The sequence below is a fragment of the Astatotilapia calliptera genome, chromosome 15 (genome assembly GCF_964374335.1).
Source record: "Astatotilapia calliptera chromosome 15, fAstCal68.1, whole genome shotgun sequence".
Taxonomy (NCBI): Eukaryota; Metazoa; Chordata; class Actinopteri; order Cichliformes; family Cichlidae; genus Astatotilapia; species Astatotilapia calliptera.
In genome coordinates, this window is record NC_137436.1 from 38338966 (window position 1) to 38358536 (window position 19571).

A 19571-nucleotide genomic window follows, 5' to 3' on the forward strand; every position below is an offset into this window, starting at 1 on the left:
CTGTACAGCACTCGCTGTCTCAAGAGGGCACGCAGCATCCTACGGGACTGCACACACCCAGGACACCGGGTGTTTAAGCTGCTGCCGTCTGGCAGGAGGTTCAGGCTGCTGAGGTCCCGAACAAATAGACTCAAGGACAGCTTTTACAACAGGGCAATAGCCCTGATCAATGGAAATAGCTGACCTGACTGGATACCTCCCTGGACTTTTTAGGGGGAGGTAACAATGTTTAAAACAATAACAATAATATTTATATTTATAACAAGGTGCAATAATAATTAATGTGCAATAATAACAGTGTGCAATACACATACACTTATTCTTCTTTTTTATACTAAGTTAATATACTGTGTTGTGTTGTTTGTTACGTTGTGATGTGTCATATCGTGTCGTGTTGTGTTATATGTAGTGCCGACGTAGGACAGTTTTTCCAATTTCATTGTACTACTGTACTATGTATGACTGTGCAATGACAATAAAGAGTTATCTTATCTTATCTATATCGTCTAATCCGCGTTAATACCAATATAAACTTACATGATGCAAAACTGTCATGTCGCGATATTGTGTGAGCAACGACGAGTCAAACCCGGGCATGTCTGACAGTAAGAGCTGCGTTTCAGCGTCAAATGATGATTATTTTTCCCCCTACAAGGGAAGCGACTTCAACAGTCTCCATCAAAACACAGGACTTGAAAGGTTTTCCTGCTGAAGGTGGAAACCATGAGGCAAAAAACACAGTTGAGTACAATCAGCCTATGCAGGCGGGCAGCTAGCAGCTGCTGATGTGCGATGCAAACGTACACAAATGACTCAACCAAGCATGACTGCATCACTCAGAAGTTAGAATCCATATGACGGGAAAAGCAAACAGTGCATGGAAATCACTGATGCAGTAATATGGAGGAAACGCAGGGCTTTAACCAGCTGGTTAGAAAGTGCCACCCACGGGTGGCTTTTTTTTTTTTCCCAAGTTTTATTTTGTTCAAATAAAACAGGTGTTTTATACTTTTACTTAAAGTTTCCAGGGAAAACACTAGCTATTACCTACTACACTATAATCCTGCTGCTGGCACCTTTTTTTAAAAATTAAAAACAAAAAAAAGAAGAAAAAAAAAAAAAGCTCTGCAAACTGCAATAAAAGGTCACTCAGATTTTTCCTGCATCGTCACAAATATCCTGAAAATATTGTGAGTTTGAAAACAGATATTCGTTATCATGCAATTCTTTAATTTAAGCCAGGCTGAGACAGTACTGGCCATTTCCTTTAGCCAAAGACTATTATCATGCGTTTGTATGTTTTTTAAAGTGTTGCATAAACATCCCACCCTCATCACACTCTTATTAATCATAGATGTGTACCCGCCCACCTCTTCTACAAAACAGACGCCTGCACTAGTGTGTAACGTGTTTTCTGCGTAGGTCAGTGCAGCAGCTATGCTCTGAAACCTTTTTTTTCCCCTCTTCATAATCTAGAAATGTCCCAGGCCAGGGTTTTTCCAAAAACTTGCCAGCTTTGCGCAGTTACTTTGGACAAAGATTTTTAGCATTTAGTCAAACACACAGAATAGATAGTCTCCATCGTTTAGGACGACCCCAAAAGCTCTGGGTTGTCTCCCGTCTGACAATCCAGAACTCTAAAGGGTTACTTATTTAGATGGTTTAACAATTATAAATGAGACATCAGCTTAAAACAAGAAAAAAAGAGAAAGTAAACTAGACTTTAATTGTCTGGTGAAATCAGAAATACAAACCACATGAGAACCTCCTGTAGATTATCACTATGATGTCTGTCCAGACTCTTATATTATTTGGTCAAGACTTTGAATTTAATTAAAAGGTCAAAAGGTAAAAAGACAGACTTACGTTGGGCCAAACAAGCCGATTCTGATAAAACAAACTTGTGAGTCTACACAGCAGACAACATTTCAAACACGGACAAATAATTTTCTGAAAACCGCACGCTTTCAATACAGCAGAACATCTTAACAATCAGCACAGCTTCATGGTTGGAAAGAGCAGGCATAATGCCTCTGGTTGCTAGATGCAACAGGTGTGAGGCGCACACACACACACACACACACACACACACAAAACATGAATAGACAGAGTAAAATAGGGAACCTTCCTGCAGCAGTCATGTGTGCTGCATTAGGGGATGTGGGGAAAACTGATGTAATGCGATCTTTCGTCTGTGAGGCAGCTTTTATGGGCTACAGTATCCTGTACGGCCATTGTTGTGGCTGATGTGGTGAAGGAAACGGGATGTGACGATATAATCTTAGAGTGAATCATTAGGTATTCTGACACGGTCAGAGATAGTGGGACAGTAGATGCTTCCTCTGAAAGTTAGAGGGGAAAAAACATGCGTCAGATGACGTAACATCCTGAGGGAGTCATGGAAGCTAAAGCAGCCACAGCGCTGCCGCTCCTCAAGAAATACATTTATAATCTCATTTAGCAGAGTGGAACAAAACTAAATCTATCTGCAATTCTTGGTTGTGCTGTCCTGCTGGGGGCAGTCACAACTACCATGGTGGTGTGGGGAGGGTGGGGTTTGGTTTGCAATATTTAGGTGGGTGAGAGGATGACTGGCAAGACAGAAAGTTTCTCTGTGGGACAAAGTAATAGTCCCTGCTATCCAGCTCACCCCTCAGTATTCTTAAGGATTTGGCAGATGATGGAGCCTAAGCAGAGACAATATATTTGGCAAAGCAAAGAACGCAGGTTTATTTTTCTTAAATACGATTCGCAACCTGAAGCCACTGAAGAACTGCTGATGTGAATAATGAGTCAGAGCATGTGACCTGAAACATGAAGGAGAACAGAAAGAGAGGACTTTGGGCCACAGTGTAAAATATCTGAAAGTCGTCTGGAGTGGGGTAAGGGGTGGGGTGAGGAGGCGGGGTGGGCCGCTCATACTAATCTGAGCGATGATTGGTCGTGAGTATTTGTGCCAGCTGCGCTGTTCAAGTAGGGCTCCTTAGACAAGCATTGTACTCCGCTATGATGCAAGCAAATCCATTAAGACCTGTGTGTGTGTGTGTGTGTGTGTGTGTGTGTGTGTGTGTTATTGTGGCCTGCATGGACACCAACACTGAGCAGCTCTGTCTTTTGTGTGTTCCTTGTCATAGTAATTTTATGCACAAGCATACGTAAAAGCTGCGTGTATGGCAGCCGCCGCATTGTGATTCCATGTGTTTGCCTCTGAGGCTGCATTGTGTGGAGGGATCAATGGCTCCTGTGTGCGAGCGTCTGGAGGAAAGCTGTCTGGAGAAGCGGAATACAAGACACTGCATCTAGGTGTGTGTGTGACTTTGGTTCATATCACAAAGCTGTGATTTTCAGTCTTATGTGATGGATTAACTTCTTCTGGACACGTTTAAGACCAATTTATCAACAGGAAACATCACTGAAAGCCACCATTACACTCAAAGTGCTCATAAAAATATGTTTAGCCTGAAAGAAGTGATTTCTGTAGCTTGTTCGTCATCTTCACTTGAGGCCAGCAGCTCTAATGCCACATTAGCAGTTAGCAGCATAACACTTCTGAATCTCCCAACCAAACTGTGTGGGGCCAAAGATGCATCATGTATAATGAAAGCGCTGGGTTTTAACAGGGCAGACTAATGTGCAGGATAGAAATTATGAGGATGTCTCTGGTTCAGTTGTTAAGTTAAGGTTGCTGGAAATGAAGTTGCATAAATGGGAAAGTGCAACAGCTGCCAGACGCCAAAAATATGGCCAAAAGATAAACAAGTAGGTCATGCTTTACGTCTCGTCTTTACGGAGCATTCTTCAGTGCGTGTAGGGAGTCATTTAACTTGTAGGCTGTCTAGATGCCAGTTTGTGGTGCAGCCAGTCGGCCTGGGATCTGCAGAGGAATTCAACCTCTGCTGCTGGCTCACCCTTGTGTTTGCATGGGCAAAGATAAGGACATTCAGTGCATTCCAGAGAGGAAGGAGAGAAACAGGGAGGTGTGTGTGTGTGTGTGTGTGTGTGTGTGTGTGTGTGTGTGTGTGTGACGAGGTGACGACAGGAGGCAGAAAATAAGAAGCCTCTAGGAATAATAGAAAAACAGAAATTCGTAGTAAAAGTCAATGTGATGAGAAACAGAGATAAATGATGATTTCTGTTCTTTTTCAAACATCTGTGGAGGATGATCATAACAGCAGGTATCCTCGTGCGATGATACTTAAGCATCAAATCACTCCAAAAAACATCCAATTTGGTTAGAATGTAGGAAAAGTTGCAAACTTAAACAGAGAGAGGGCAAGTGTAGATTCTGAAGGGTATCGCTTCATTTTTTTGTCGTCATGTGACGGCATGACTTGGCTCTAGAAACTTCTAGCTCTGGTCATTTTTTCCCCCGGTTCTGCTTTCCAAAACCTTCACATCATTTTCTTTTCTTGTACCAGCACACTTTGGATTCCAAACAAAGCGCAGCGCGGCATGTTTTCTCTTCTCGGCACCCCGTGGTGCACATCGAACCAATTCTAAACTGGGCAGCAGTGCAGACGGTGAAGGTTTATTTGTAAAACTGACTAATTATGGCTTTTTAAAAAAAAGGCTGATTAAACTCGACTTAAGAGGCTGCTGTTTTTGGAGCGCTGCGAGTGAACTTAACAAGATCCAGGAGGTTAAAATACAATGTGGCATACGAGCGCACAGTGAAGGCAGAAATTTGTATTAAAATGAATACAGATGTGAAACATGCACATGAACTGATGATGGATTCTAATATAATTAGATCAAAGACAAAGCAATATATTGAGCATTAGGGAATTAAGAACCGATTCTTGTAGAGAACTGATTTCTAGTAGTTTAATTCCTTGGAATCTTTAGTCTTGTCTTTATAAATGAAATTTATAAAGGACAGGAGCACAATGGTAACGTGGAAACTGCATCCACGACAGAAACAGCTGCATTTTGTTGCTAACACAACTTTGAGTCTTTGCAAGTACCTGGACAAACAGCATGCTAACGCTAAACTAGCCAAGAACCCAGAGTGACGTTAGCTGACTGACTGCTAACCCCAGCCCAGCAGCCAGACGCTCCAGATACCTCCAACATGCACAAACATTTGACCCACGGCGTGTAATGAATTTGTACAAATGTAATGTCTTTTATATGATTCTTAGCGATGGTAGTGTTTCTGCGAGCAGAGCCGATGAGAACCCACTGAGAATCGATAAGAGATATTCACAATGGAACCACCAAATTCTAATGAATTCCCATCTTTATTTCTCATCATTACTGAAGTTTTTATATTGACCTTCATTATTTCTTTAATCTTTTCTAAAAGTAGATCTAATAAGATTCTGACCATAAGAAGATTCGACTGGTCCTTTTGTCCAACCAACTACCGTCCAAAGATGTCACTGAAAAATATCTCCAAGAGAGAAAAGCAACAAATCCTCGAAGCTGAGGACCTGAAACCAGCAAATGACTGGTATTTTCCTCTCATCAACACTGCTGAATAAATTAATAGATCGCCTAATTGTTTGAGTGTTTATCCAATCAATGATTGCAATCAAAACAAATGACGCAGATGAATGCAAATAAAGCTGAACAATTTAAATTTCCCTGCAAATGTCTTCTTTCTTCCGGACTCATCAGCTTTAAGAGTTTATTTGACTTTCAAGCAGGAAGGCTGAAGCCACCTGGAGGCCAACAGCAGCCGAATTCTGCTCTCGTATCGAGCTGCTTCCTGTGAATGAATCCGACTGTGTGAATGTGAGGGAAGGAAAAGAAACGTGTTTCCAGTCAACCGTAAAATGGTGGAAAAGGTATTTCAAAGTAGCTTGCTACTACAGGTCACTGCACCTTCGATTACTGCGGAAGAGAGAGAGTGTGTGTAAAAGCACACACTCACTCTCTTCTAGCTCTCAGCTGACTGAAGGTGCACAAACACTGGCCAGAGCTGGACTTGACTTGTTTGGACACTAAGAGAGACACAGTACACCAAACTGTGCTGCCTTACAAAGCTATCAGGAATGTGTTCTGTTACATGCATGTCACAGAATACACAAAAAAATGAATTTAAAAAAATTATTCATATTTTTTGCAGGATTCAAGAAAAGAAAATACAGCCAAGTATATACCGCTGTGCTGCAGTTACACCGGCCTTCTTTCTGCTCACATACTGGGATCTCTAACACAGTAGTGTGGAAAGAGACTGCTGATAGCATCACTAACTACTGCTGCATCACCACTGCGTGTGCGTGTGAAGAATTACTGCATCTTCACTCTTATCTATCTGCTGCCAGCACTGCATGCGGTCCTGCAGCAACAACACTGACTTGTCTTTCCTCTTATACTGAAGACATGCTTTTGCCTCTTTATCTATTTGACTTCCACTCTCGTGTCTCGTGCAGTCAACGACAGCGTGGAGCTTGTTTGGAGCCGCTAAATTTGCATGGAGCAGTCTTGACCTCAGCTCTGTGTAAATGAGTTTGAGCAGCACAGGACATCTTGTTCACATTTCTTGCCTTAAATGATTTTAAAAGCTGGACAATGCAAGTTTTTTGCAAATGTGAGCTTCCCATTACTGCAGCTCCAAATCAGGTCTTAACTGCCTTCTTCCTCTCTGCTCTTAACTGCCTCTCTCCCATTTTCTCCCCTCCTGCTCCTTGTTTTCTCCTCCCACCCATCCCTTCCCTACAAAACACCACATTTTTCATTTCCATCACTTTCTCTTCTCTAAATTTAACCTCCTCCTCTCCCCCCTCATTACCCTTGTTATATCACCCCGATGGCCAGCTTCTTCAGAAATGCCCAGCCCCTTTGCTGATATTTCCACTCTCATGCCTTTATTATACCTCCCTGCCCTCATCTCATTCAACTCCTCAGGTTTCCTTCATCTCACTCTCCCTCCCTCCCCTCGGGTTTTCAGAGGAATGCTGGGCAGAGCTGGGTTTTAGTTTCAAGGTCCAGACTAGCGATTAGATAAAGAGTTCAATAAATCTGCAAACTGCAGGGTGGGGCCATGTTTTCGCTGATAACACATTACAGCTTTAATTTGTGCAATCCAAGCCTGGGTTTGAAAGAGACTATGTTTGAACTGAAGGTATTGAAGTGTGTTTGTCTGTAACTACACGTATGTTTGGATGTTGTTGTTGTTGTTGTTTTTTTAAATAGCTGCTTGTATTAATACAGATATGTATAAATGTGTGTAGAGTTTTACCTGTAACTAGAAAGGTGGAAAAGGAGAACAAAGGTCAATGACTGAAACATGGAGCCAAATCAGCTCTCTAAATTAGTCCATTTGTGTGCAATTAAGTGCATTACAGTTCCTTTATATGTGAATATAAATGGATCTGCAGCTTAAGCAGCTTCCTGCCGCAACAAACTGCAATGGATATAAAACAAGCTCCAAAAAACAAAAAAAACCAGGACCCTCTCACACACACACGAGCTAGTCATACATCCAGTCAGCCATAGTCATGCCCTGTCATAAGACTGAGTGAGTGTGTGCAGGAAGCTAGATCATTGTTTAAATAAAGACTGAAGACTCTGTGTGTGTGTGTGTGTGTGTGGGGGGGGGGGGGGGGGGGGGGGCTTGGGGGCTGTGAGGTCACTGCAACACAAACAGGCTGTGCACTGAAAAGTATTTACTGTAAGGCAGATGTGGGAAGCAAGGTTAGGAGGGGAATTACTAGCCACCAGAACCAGTGCTAACCAACTTTGACTGTGGCGTTGAAGGAAAAGTCAGGAACTGTGACTTTTCAATGTATTTATATTTGTACTCATATCCAGGAATACATGGACTGTGTTATTCCACACACAGCCACACAGGGCTAAAGATCAGTCAGCAATCCCCTGGTAACCAAGTGGGAGGGTCTTTAAGGAGAGACTTCACCTGCTGGCAGATGGGTTGCTGTTACAAGGTGAGATTTGTCACATGGAGACTGGCACATGGATACAGTGTTGCATTAAAACCCTCCCTGTGACTGATGTAGTTTGTACAGAAGAGGCGGTATGGAAGTTGTGCCTATTGAAGGCAAACATTCTCCATTTATGTTTCCAAGTCATTGCAGCTCGATGGTTAGCTAGCAAGTGTTTTCAGAAAAGTTTGCCTCTTTAATATCTGTAATCAAACTACGGGCAGCCATGGCAACAATCAACCAAAGAAATCGCAAGGAGGTTCCCCAGTCCATCTTTACGACTGACTTTCACCTAATAACAGACAGCAACCTTCAGCAAGTGTAAGAGCCATTTAATTGTTTGTTTCTATTGTTGTGCATTTGGACAGGAGGAAGCCGTTATCTTTCGAGTTACTGCAGTTATACAGGAAGAGGTTCATGCATTCAGTGAAGCGCAACAGTTTTTGACCGCGTTTTCTGCAGCAGGTATGCCGGCAGTGACAATCTGGAGTTGGGGTGCATAAGTCGAATGAGAGCTGTGTTATGACTGTTACAGAATTTAAAAAAAGACTAGCAGACACAAAGATGTTTGGACTTGCGTACAGATGTGGGGCACGCACCAGAAACTGCTTAGGTGATGTGACACCAATGTGCCAGCTTATTGGAAAGTCGTTACAGAAACCACTCACCAAACTGTTGGGGAATACACATTTTTCCCTAGAAACCAATCGTGGTACCGGGGGTCGCCCGTCAGCATCTTTAGGATGATCTGACTGTGCCTAAAGCGATGAAGTTTAACCGGTCACCCGTTTATCGCGCTTTTCCTTCACTGGATTTCTGCAGCAACATTTTGACTTGGTGAATAAGCACTTTGTAACTTCTCATCGACACAGATCACATAAAAACATCTGCCGAATTTACTCTGTACAACCCATTTCCACTCAAAATCAGTGTAAGCTTTTAATGTGACAGTGAACAGGAAGACAAATCCATTACAAATGTTTTTATTATAGGGATTAATAGCGTAAACATGCCGAATTCAAGACAGTACTTCACTGTTGAGAGTTACAAGATTGTTAGACTCAACTTTGGCTTTGATTTTGAGTTTTCTATTCAGACTAGTAAGAAAAAAAACTTTGCATTAGTTAAAAAAGTAACCATGTAAGAAATTGAAAAGTAGAATTACATGGATATGGGTTAAAACAAAAACATGCTCTGGGAACTCATCCTGATTCAGGAAGATGTAATATGTTCAGAGGAAACCTTTAGTGCCAATTTCCTTTATTTCTTAAAAATACTCTTTAATGACTTTTGAGTTCATGAACAACAAACCAAAGTTACAATTAGTAAAGTAACAATGTGAGCCCTAATTATATGCCAGTTTTCTCCAACCATGCTCTTGAATCACATCAGTACAGGGTTACAGGCTATGTTTAACTAAACTCTGGTAGCAAGAGGCTTTTTAATGTTTGATGTGTAATCTTATCGCCTGGATTTAGCAGCTTCCTGACAGAACAAAGAGCTTTTGCACCAGACTGAATGGTTGACTTTGAGCGGTAAGTTTTCGAATGAATCATAGCACGACTTAGGTCAATGATTGGGAATTTTCCACCAGACAGAAAGCTGTCAGCTCTACCTGCCACAGTTGTTGCACAAACATTACCCAAAACCAGATAAGAGCGAAAACATTCACAGACTGGATCAGTAGGAACCGTTTAAACCAGAAAACAATCACACAGAGGGCAGCAGAGGGACTGACTGTTCAAAAGGACAGCTTATAGGAGTAAAAGAAGAGTCTGTATTACATAACTAGAATATTATATCGCAACATATACAGACTTGTTGTGTGTGTGTGTGTGTGTTACTGAAGGGGAAATGGGGGGGGGGGGGGGGGGGGGGATGGATGGTCATTCAGCAAAGGATGAAATGGGGGAAAAAAGGAGGGGATGCTCATGGATGAGAGGGGGAGGAAAAGGGTATAGAGTTTCCTGTCCCGCTCTCTCTCCTCCTCCCAGAAAGGTCACCAATGAGGGGCTCCACACCACCTCAAAGAATCCCAGTCCACAGGAAGTGCAAACCCTCGCTCTCTGGAGATTTATTTACAAAAAAGAAAGAGAAAAAAAAAGGCCATGGAGGAATGCTTTGCTCTTACACACACACGATGAGCAAGCATGCCTGTTAACATCCCTTCACCCCTCCCTATCTCCGATCCTGCTTCAATACAGACTCCTACGACCTTCCCTTTCTCTCTCTCTCTCTCACACACACACACACACACACACACGAGGTGCTAACGCTTGACGAAGGGTTAAGTGTTCGAGTGTCTGTTTTATTGGCATTACTGCCACAGGATCCATTACAACTCTGCGCTGTTGATCACTGGATGCTAATGGCTAGGTGTAATAGCTGCAGGAGGCTGCAGAAGGACAAAGAAATAGAGGGCAATAGGACGAAACTGCAGGCATGCAGGGGTGACACCCCTGCACCCCACACATGCAGACACACACCCCCACAGATGAGCGCCTGGTTTCAGTCAAGATGGAATCTATTATTCCTTTGTTTCCCTGCAGCTTCTGGAGGGAACTGAGCCCGGCTAAGAGGGAGGAAGGGTGGAAGGTTGTGTGTGTGTGTGTGTGTGTGTGTGTGTGATAGGGAGGGAGGGATGCAAGAAAGAGAAACAACTGGGAGGGTGATTGAGAGAGTGCTAAGGGGAGGGGGCAAGCCACATGTCTGTGTGTGTCTCCAAGTGATGATGGTGTAGATGACCAATCATTAAGGTCGAATTGAGACCTCACAGAAAGAGGGAGAGCGAGACTGAGAGGGGGAAAGGAGATTGGAGAGGTGATAAAGAAAGAGTAGGAGACATAAAGACGACCTCCCCCGACACCCACACCCAGAGATTACTGACAAATGTCTGTTTACTCTCATAATTATCAAATTGGGCTTTATTAGTTTTCACTAGTTTTAGCCTTTATCTTTATGGTGTTGCTGTAAAGTTTAAAACTATTATAAATAGTAAGTATGTGGTTATAGCAACAAGAATCAGAACTCCTTTCCTCCATCCATCCACAGCTTTCCTTATGAATATTTTTCATATATGTATATTTTTGTCCTTTTTATGGAACAGATGTCAACAAACATGATTACAACATGTGCATGAGTCAAATCATACGTGTTTTGGTGGCATACTCATTATTATTATGTTATCAGGGACACCAAGTACAGCAGCTTTAGTATTTGTACTCATCACTGGGTTTTTTTTTTTTGTTTGTGATGCTGTTTGACATCACAAGCGTGGTGGGATGCACAGTTGGCAGCTAGGAAGGACAAGGGAAATTCTGGCTTAAAGTAAGATGGCAAGAATTAGTGAAGCTTTAACACAATAATAATTTCACTTTAATCAGAAGAAGCTGTGAAATATCAGCAGCTCCAAAAAAATTAAAAAAAAAATTAATTATGACTAATGGCTGATGATTCAGTCTCTCAAGAAACACACACGGTTAAAAAAAAAACATAATTAATTTAAAAATCTCAGCTGCTCCATAGGAGGGTCACAGAGGGTTAAATGGCAGCTTATGATGGAGCAGAATATGTGCATTGTGTATATATCGTGTGTGTGTGTGTGTCTGACACACAACTATGTGGAGTCTGGTTACAATCCAGCTCAGGAAACACCTCACTGCCCTGTCTGTCAACATGTTTCTATGTGTGTGTGTGTGTGTGTGTGTGTGTGTGTGTGTGTGTGTGTGTGTGTGTGTGTGTGTGTGTAGCAGTAAGACCTTATAAGGCTACATGGCTGATGGCTGCTCAACAGTTTCAATAGCAGGCGAGAAAAAGTGAGAGAGATGGCAAATGAAAATAAAACGAGTTTAAAAAGGGGGGGGGAGGGGGGAGAAAACAGGAAATGTGAGACTGAATGAATAAAAAGGCACAACCCAGACGGTATAAGGCAGAGCGGGGAGGGTGAGGAGGGGGGAATGGAAAAGGTAACAGTACAAGAAAAAAAGAAAATGAGACAGATAAATGGAACAAGAGGCTGCATGCCTTCCTCTCCTTTAGCCCATTACTCATCTTAATGCTGCATCTCTTTTCTCTCCTCTCTGCTACTCCAAATCTGTGAGCAACAGGCAGTGTGAGGCATATCAGAGTTAACACTTAAAAACTTAATTTGGGCACAGATCATCCAAAATAGTCAGGTCAGGGTGCCCCATCAATAGTAAAATGCCAAATTATTCTAATGACTACTCTTGGCTATTCTAATGTCAAGGTTGATGTTTTTTTTTTATTCAGAGAGGAACCGTAAAGTTTTTGGCAGAGATTCAGGATAGATGCTGTTCCTGACGAACGTCTTTATGGAAACTCATATAGCAAAAATGTGTCCTCAAGACCTCTGGGGAAAAAAAGGGCACATAATGTTTGTGATTTGTATTTGGCTCTCATCTTACAGATGGATTTTATGTGGGAGGGAATAAAGTCTGGTGAATACTTTTCCACATCTGCGCAAATCAATAAAATGTGTTCGAAACCTGAGCCATTTAAAAGCAGCTTAAACCCAGAGTCACTGTAGGCCACTCTTCCCCCTGACAGTCACCCAAACAGTCAATGAGGACAGAGGGACTTTTGATTGGTCGGTTGGTCACAGGACGAACAGTGACCTCACTGATGGACACTCAAGCCAGTCAGTCGCAGAGCGACGTTATCAGCAGCTCCTAGTTACACATGACAGGAAACCCCAAATGTGGGTTTTTAAAAAGCTAAAAGATGACATAGAGCCCCCTCAAGCCAATTTGAGCTTAAAAACAAATTATCCCAAAGCTGGCCACATGAAATAGCCAGTCGGATGCTCGGTGCAGCGACATGAAGCTTAATCACATTCTCTTTAACCCCAGAAATGTATTTAATCGACTCGTAGTCTAATCCATTGAATTAGCAGCTACTAGTCAACTAGAAAACTCCAGGGGGGCAGCTTTATTACATAGATTAGTCTGGATTTATCCGAGTTTAGAAGCTCCCTCTCCTCTTTAAACTGACAGGTCAGGATTACAACATGATTGACATTACTCTAACTCTGCTTTACCATTCGAGGGAAACAACTATGCTCCCAACACACTTGACTGATGAGGATCGGCTCTCAGGCCTCTTTTGGGAAACTCATTTGGGAACCAACATTTTTCAACTCCACACATCAGGTATCACAAAGCTGCAGGAGGAAAAGAAAGAGGCAGGAAACTGTGTTTAGGGAAATGGCCTCTTCCTGTTTTTCTGCCCCGATGAGCTGATCTAGGAGTTTTGGTAAGAATCCACTCAGAAACACCACCTGCTGACACGAATGCGCTGTGAAGCACACAGTGGCAGGGCCCTGACCAGTCTACAGCTGCTGAAATAGCGTGCGTTTTCTGTTGCTCTCAGTGCTTTAAATGAGCATTCACACAGGAAGCAGTCAAAATCATTCAGTGCAATTAGAATATCACAGGATCTGCTCGGGTATGCACCTTAACAACAGGACTAGAGATGTTCAGACAAGGACTCAAACACAATAACTGGGGTAATATACTGTGTGTGATCGTTGGTGTGAATATGGTACCTTGATGTCAAAGTTGCATTCAAACCGCTTGATGAGGACGATGAAGTTGCCCGTCAAGTTTTCCTTCGGCGGGGGTTCGATGGGCTCGCAGGCATTTTCTGGTCGAGCGCCAATCAGGAAGCCCTGTGGGGATATTATGAAGGGGTAATGTGACTTCCATCCAAATTTATCTTTATTTGGTTCACTTATATCACAAGTTAAACAAGAATTAGATCACGTTTTCAAACTTCAAACATATCTGAGGTGCCTTTTTTCAGTTCTTTCCAAGATTTACATTGTAGGCGAGATTTCTGGGATCTGCGTGTGCCTGCGTGTGGTTAACATGCGTCAACAACAGAGTTTCGTTCCTTAATCTAAAGCTTTAAACCTTTGTCCTCCTAGATAAGCAGCATCCATCAAGAAAGCTGGAGAAAATAAATTGCTGGTTTGCAACATTGGTTCGCAACCCCTACATGCACCATATTCATGTGACATTGTGATGCATGTATAATGAATGCAGAACTTTCCACTGGAATGAAGACACATACATATTACAGTCAGCTACATATCAAGGATGCTGTTGTTCTCAGACTGTCTCAAAAATCTGATCCTCTTTCTTCTTCTCTGCTGCTGCTTCCTGCCTTAGTGACATAGCCAACAACAGCTTTGAAGTGATGGACGAGAAGAAGATAGTGAGAAGAAAGAGAAAGCCTGGGAGTGATAAAAGATGTACAAAAGCACAGACAGCAAAAGACACAAAAGATAGCTGCGGACAAAATAGGAAAACCAGAAAAAAAATTTGAATGGAGACAAAAATAGAAGTGACTAAGCAAAGAACCAGATGAGATGCACGGAGAAGAAATCAACACGAGGAGAGCTATTTCAAAAACCTCTGCCGCTTTAATGGAAGTGTAACTAACACCAGTGTGTGTGTGTGTGTGTGTGTGTGTGTGTGTGTGTGTGTGTGTGTGTGTGTGTGTGTGTGTGTGTGTGTGTGTCTAAGGCAGGGTGGTAGACAGGAAGTGTGAGCTGCTGTGGGACTTTGGGACTCTGCCTTCACTTCCATCGCTCTGTGTTTCTCTCTCTCACATATACAAAGCCAGCCCAGTATATCAAAGAGAGTCAGCACTTTCTACCACACACATAAGGCCAGTTTCAACCAGCAGGAAACTGATATTCTTTGTGCACATCTTGCCAGCTGCCACACCTCTGTGCCTCCAGAACACCGGCTGAACTCAACACGGGAAATGCCAACAAATCAGCTGGAAGTTAACGACAGCACGGAAGAGAAAGATGCTGACTAAAGGCAGTGTCTGGTTTTAGTTTAACATTAATGGGAAGATCAAATTCAAAGACCAGGGAGCTCTCTGATATATCACAGACCGGAGGAACGTGAGGAATCACCCGCTTCCCACATTGTCGTCACCTCTGGGTGCCTCCAGCGCAGCCCAGCCTTGCTGTTAAATGACATCACTGTGCTACTGCCTCACATTCCTCCTGACTCCTGAAACCAGTGGCAAGAGCGCCCTCTGTTGTACATAAAAAGCAATTTAAAAAAGACCCCCAAAACATCTGCAAGTACTGCAGAATGCAGAGACAGGAGCCGGGGAGGAAACAGGAAATACCTGGGGGTGGATCCTGAAAATACAAACCGAGATGACACAAATGTTCAGCTTGTGCAACAAGACCGCACTTAACCAGTAGACGATATCACCTTAAAGTCTAACTAAATCAACATCTAGGCATTTTTTTTAAATAATAATAATAAAGACAGTGCACCTCAGCTGTGATGCTTCCAGAGATGTGAAAAAAGGGTAAACACATTATAGATAAAAGAAATTTTAAAAGTAACTCTTAAAAAGCACTAATTTATTCCGTAACAGTTTTTTTAGCTCATCATAGCAAGAAAACCACATGTGGAAGAAGCACCATCTGAGGACAACTCATTTAACATGATTATGATGGAAAGAATGCAGTGGTTCAAATATTCTTACAAGCACTTTTGCACAACTAACCAGCTGCGAATGTCACAAAGAACACAAAGAAGAGGTGGGACTGCAGAGCTGCTGCGGTAGTAGCAATTAACCCAGCAAAGCATTTTCTTTAAATCTCGCTTCAAATAAAGGCTAATAATTAATAAAACCTGTTAGTGGAGTAGCGCTCTCCAAAATAAAACTGATAATTACATTTAAAGAGAGTCAGCGTTAAATAGGATCAGAAAACGATTTAATTTCTTCTCCTACTGACTAGAGTACAAACAACTGCAGAGAGTGCTAACAGAGTGCCTAAGTGCCAACAAACTGTGGGACTTTGTGTTGTTGCAGAATTCAAGAGCCAAGCCAACTCTTTCAAATGATTGCACAGTGATTACACTTAATCCCGTCAGTGTAAATCTCACCACAGGGCTTGTTTGCAGCTTTGCTCGGGGTTGAGAGAGATAGAAACAAAGCAATTAATAACTCGCTCGACCGAGGCTTTCTGTAAGCAGATTAAAACCTGTGTGATTCCACTCTCAGATATGATGATTATTATTAGTTCACCTGCATAAAGCACTTCAAAACCCGACCTCATGCATGGCCAGCGAGCTTGTCATGCTGTCTGAGTGAGAGCTTGCTTTTATTCAGACAGACACTGACTTCACCCTGTTTAGTGTTACATTTTGGTTTTGGGACAATCTTACTGAAACTTATTGCACTCATCCTGTACAGAAATAACGCTGACGCAGTACAGCTGCAGTGTACATATGTTTAAAAAAAAAGTGGTATGTTTCTGGGTCACATTTTACTGAGGAAATGTGTATGTCCCAGAATTAGACAGAACAGAAGAGATTCTGGGTTCATTAACTTCTTGAGATCTTGTTGGGATCACATCTGAGGAGGCAGAGAAATCAACCCAGAGCAGCTTCTAGCTGCGACTGAGGTAAAATAGTAAAATAACCCTATTTCCATATCATTGTATATTCAGTACCAGGCTGTATTTTGAGCTATGAGCGCACTCGTTGTCAAACGCAGTGGTCTGACTGGTCAGATCCATTTATGGCCTGGTTAGGCAATAGGCACAAAGTTACTCATCACACACAGAAAGAGTATAAAGCTTGATTAAGTCATCCAGACACAAACAATAATTAGAACTATCTGGTGCAACCCATGTGCTGTAAGGCTCAGGTCTGAATCTGACCTGAGATCATTCCCTGGTCATCCTCTCGGCTTTCCTGCCTTCTCTCTACTGTGGTTTAACAAGCAAACTGAGCTATAGTACAGTAATCACTATGTGCTACATGTACTACAGTAATGATATATTGCGCTGTATTTGTAGTTTAAAAAAAGAAATCTAAACAAATACCGATAAGTTTTTTTTAGGTTTTTGACTATTTTTTTTTCCAATTAGTCTTTGAATGCAGCATTAGACCCATTTAAATAATAGAAAGCTGTTTATTTTTAAACGGGTGCCTGAGGATCATTTAGCAACAACAACGCCAGGCGTAGCTGTAGTCGGTCACCATCTGCTGCTGCATGAGCCAAACCGCGGACTTTCCAGAGTAAACTTTAGCGAGGTGAAACTGTGACTACTGACCAGGCTCGGATTGGGGAAATGAAAGTGGGTGAAAAAAAATAAAATAAAATGAAAAAAGGAATGAAAACAAAACATCTGAAACTGCGGTGGTATGCAAATAACTCAACTGCATAAAGGAAAAAGGGGGGAGGAGGGGGGGCAGTTATTTCAAGTTGGATTTATTGTTGTCTTAAAAAATAAATAAATAAATAAATAAATAGGAGGTCGCAGTACCCAGATGATTCCTTCCAGAATCACCTGCAGAGCTGATAAAGACTAAAACTTTCCATGATGGTGAACTTTGTATAATACTTCACTTCACATCACATGAAGTTGCCAAATGGTATTGTAATTGCTCGTGTCGGCAATAATATCACAACTAATCGTAAGCTGCTGCCAACCAGTCACCTTGCACTTCTAATCCAGGTCTGACCAGACGTGAACGTTGATCTCTCAGATATAAAATGTCATCACCAAAGACCGGACAGAATCAAATCTCAACATCCAGCTGCAATTTCCAAACGCCTTCGGGCACTTTCTGTTGTCACGGGACATTAAAAAAGAGGAAATATAGAATCTTCAATCAATTGTGTCAAAACCCGATGAAAAAAAAAAAAAGAAGAAGTTTGTCGAGCTTCCTGTTCCTCGAAGTAATTCTTTCATTTCCATTTCTGCTGTTGCAAAGTTCTCCCAAAGATTTAAAACTAAAATTGTTTCAGTGGGTGTTCTTCTATACAATGTCTGCCATCATTTTAACCAATCAGACAGTGGAGTGTTTACACATTCCAGGAGGAGACATAAAGCTCTTGGCGGTTGCATCAGCAAGGTACCCGGTGTAAAATTCTTTAATCTGTGAAAACTTTGTCAAATTCACTTAAAAATTTGAGTTTTGCTAACAAAACAAAACATGTTTCATTGTGTCAGAATGAACTTAAACTTGAAATCTAACCAGTGTAATCAATATAACCAAATTTCAAAAAATTCCCTCAGAGTGATCCCGATGTATAATATTCACTGGTATGGGACGGATGGAGAATCAGACAACATAAACCTCTGCCGACGACTGTCTACAGCAGAAAAGGCATAAAAACAACTTAAAATCACCAAGTAAAAAAGTATTTGTGCAAAACATGTATACATTTACCTTTGAATGTATACACGTGCTCTGCTCTTGCTCTTGACGAAGGCGGTTGCACTTTTCTCCTCTCCTCCTCCTCTCCCTTAGCTTCCCTGCTTAGCCTCTAATGTCCTTGTCTTGTCTCGTGTTTTTTGTATTACTTTCCCTGGAACACTCTCTCACAGTCTGTTCTCTAAAACCTAAAAGACAATTATGGATTTGATCAACTGGTCTCTGAATGCAATTGACACCCCTTCTCAACGAGAAGTCTGGGCTCGGGTGAGCCTGAGTGCTGAAGATATCTACCTATTCAGAACCATGATAACAGGTTCTTGCTGATCGAGCTGGCTTAGCCCTGGCTTATCGAAGAATTAAGGAAGCGGAACCGGCTGTTCAAACCCCTCAATAAAGTTTTATTGAATTGAATTATTGAATGAAATGTTTTGACTACACTAGCATTAAAAGGAAAAATCAAACCTTCACCAGTTTCTGCATCCTCAAATCTCACAGAACTTTTCTGTCGTGCTGCACATTAACCCCACCTCTATGTCACCCTGCACGGTGGGTACAGCTATGTTTGCAGTAGCTTTGCATCGAGACTGTAAACAGCCCACGCTGTGCAAGTGGAAACAGCGAAGGCTCTGTTTGAAGCCTCGTCCAGCCCCAAGGGGGAATCCTCTGGAAACAAGCTTCTGTTGCCTTGTGATGCCAAAGGTTTTTATTGGCATTGCAGAGGAGCAAGAGTCTTACGGTCTAACAAGTTCTTAACAAACACTGCAAGTAACAGCAGTATGCATTCAGAAGGAACTTTGGAGGTGACACTGCAGTCTACGACCCCATTGCAAGAATTTTAATAAGTAATAATTTCCAGTTGCTTAATACAGGTCAGGCTTGTATATAAATGGCTCTAACAGTTTTACACCAAACACCAAGTGCAAAGGTGCACTGTATGCGTGTTAAAAGGAAGGATGTGGTGGTAAAAGAAAGCCAAATTACAAACACGTGGCTGTATGCCTCGCCCAACTAGCCAAGTTCATATTCAAGTTGTTGCAATCCTACAAGAATCATTTCATGTTATGGTGCTCTTAAATTCAGATAAGTGTGATCAATACATACGACTGAGTAGAGATCATTTAACTCGGGCATTAAACAGAAAATACGAAACAAGGCACAAAGCATGTCAATATCAGCTTGGTCTGGTGTGAAAAGCCTTTGTACGATAACAACAAGCGAGCTCTTCACTGTGAGAAGCACCACAATAACCCGCTTAGGCAGCAGACATGAATCACCCCTTCTGTTTGTGAGCTTGGTAGGAGAGCCACTGAGAGGACTGCTGGTTGCACAGTGTCATACAGAAGCCTCACAACAACACTAAGCAACAATGGTTAACAGCACCTTCACCACATATAATTAAATCTTAACAGCTCTTCATTTGAGCCCATCTGGGGTGTGATCTGTACGTCTCTGTAGCAGA

General features: G+C 42.1%; 1 protein-coding gene across 1 annotated transcript in view; it reads right to left on the reverse strand.

Moving 5' to 3' along the window:
• Positions 1 to 19571, reverse strand: part of rnf13 (ring finger protein 13) — a 39746-nt gene that overhangs the window by 13901 nt on the left and 6274 nt on the right. The window contains exon 4 of the mRNA XM_026194234.2: positions 13450 to 13572. Within this exon, the coding sequence (XP_026050019.1) occupies positions 13450 to 13572 (123 nt within the window). The remainder of the gene's footprint in view (positions 1 to 13449; positions 13573 to 19571) is intronic.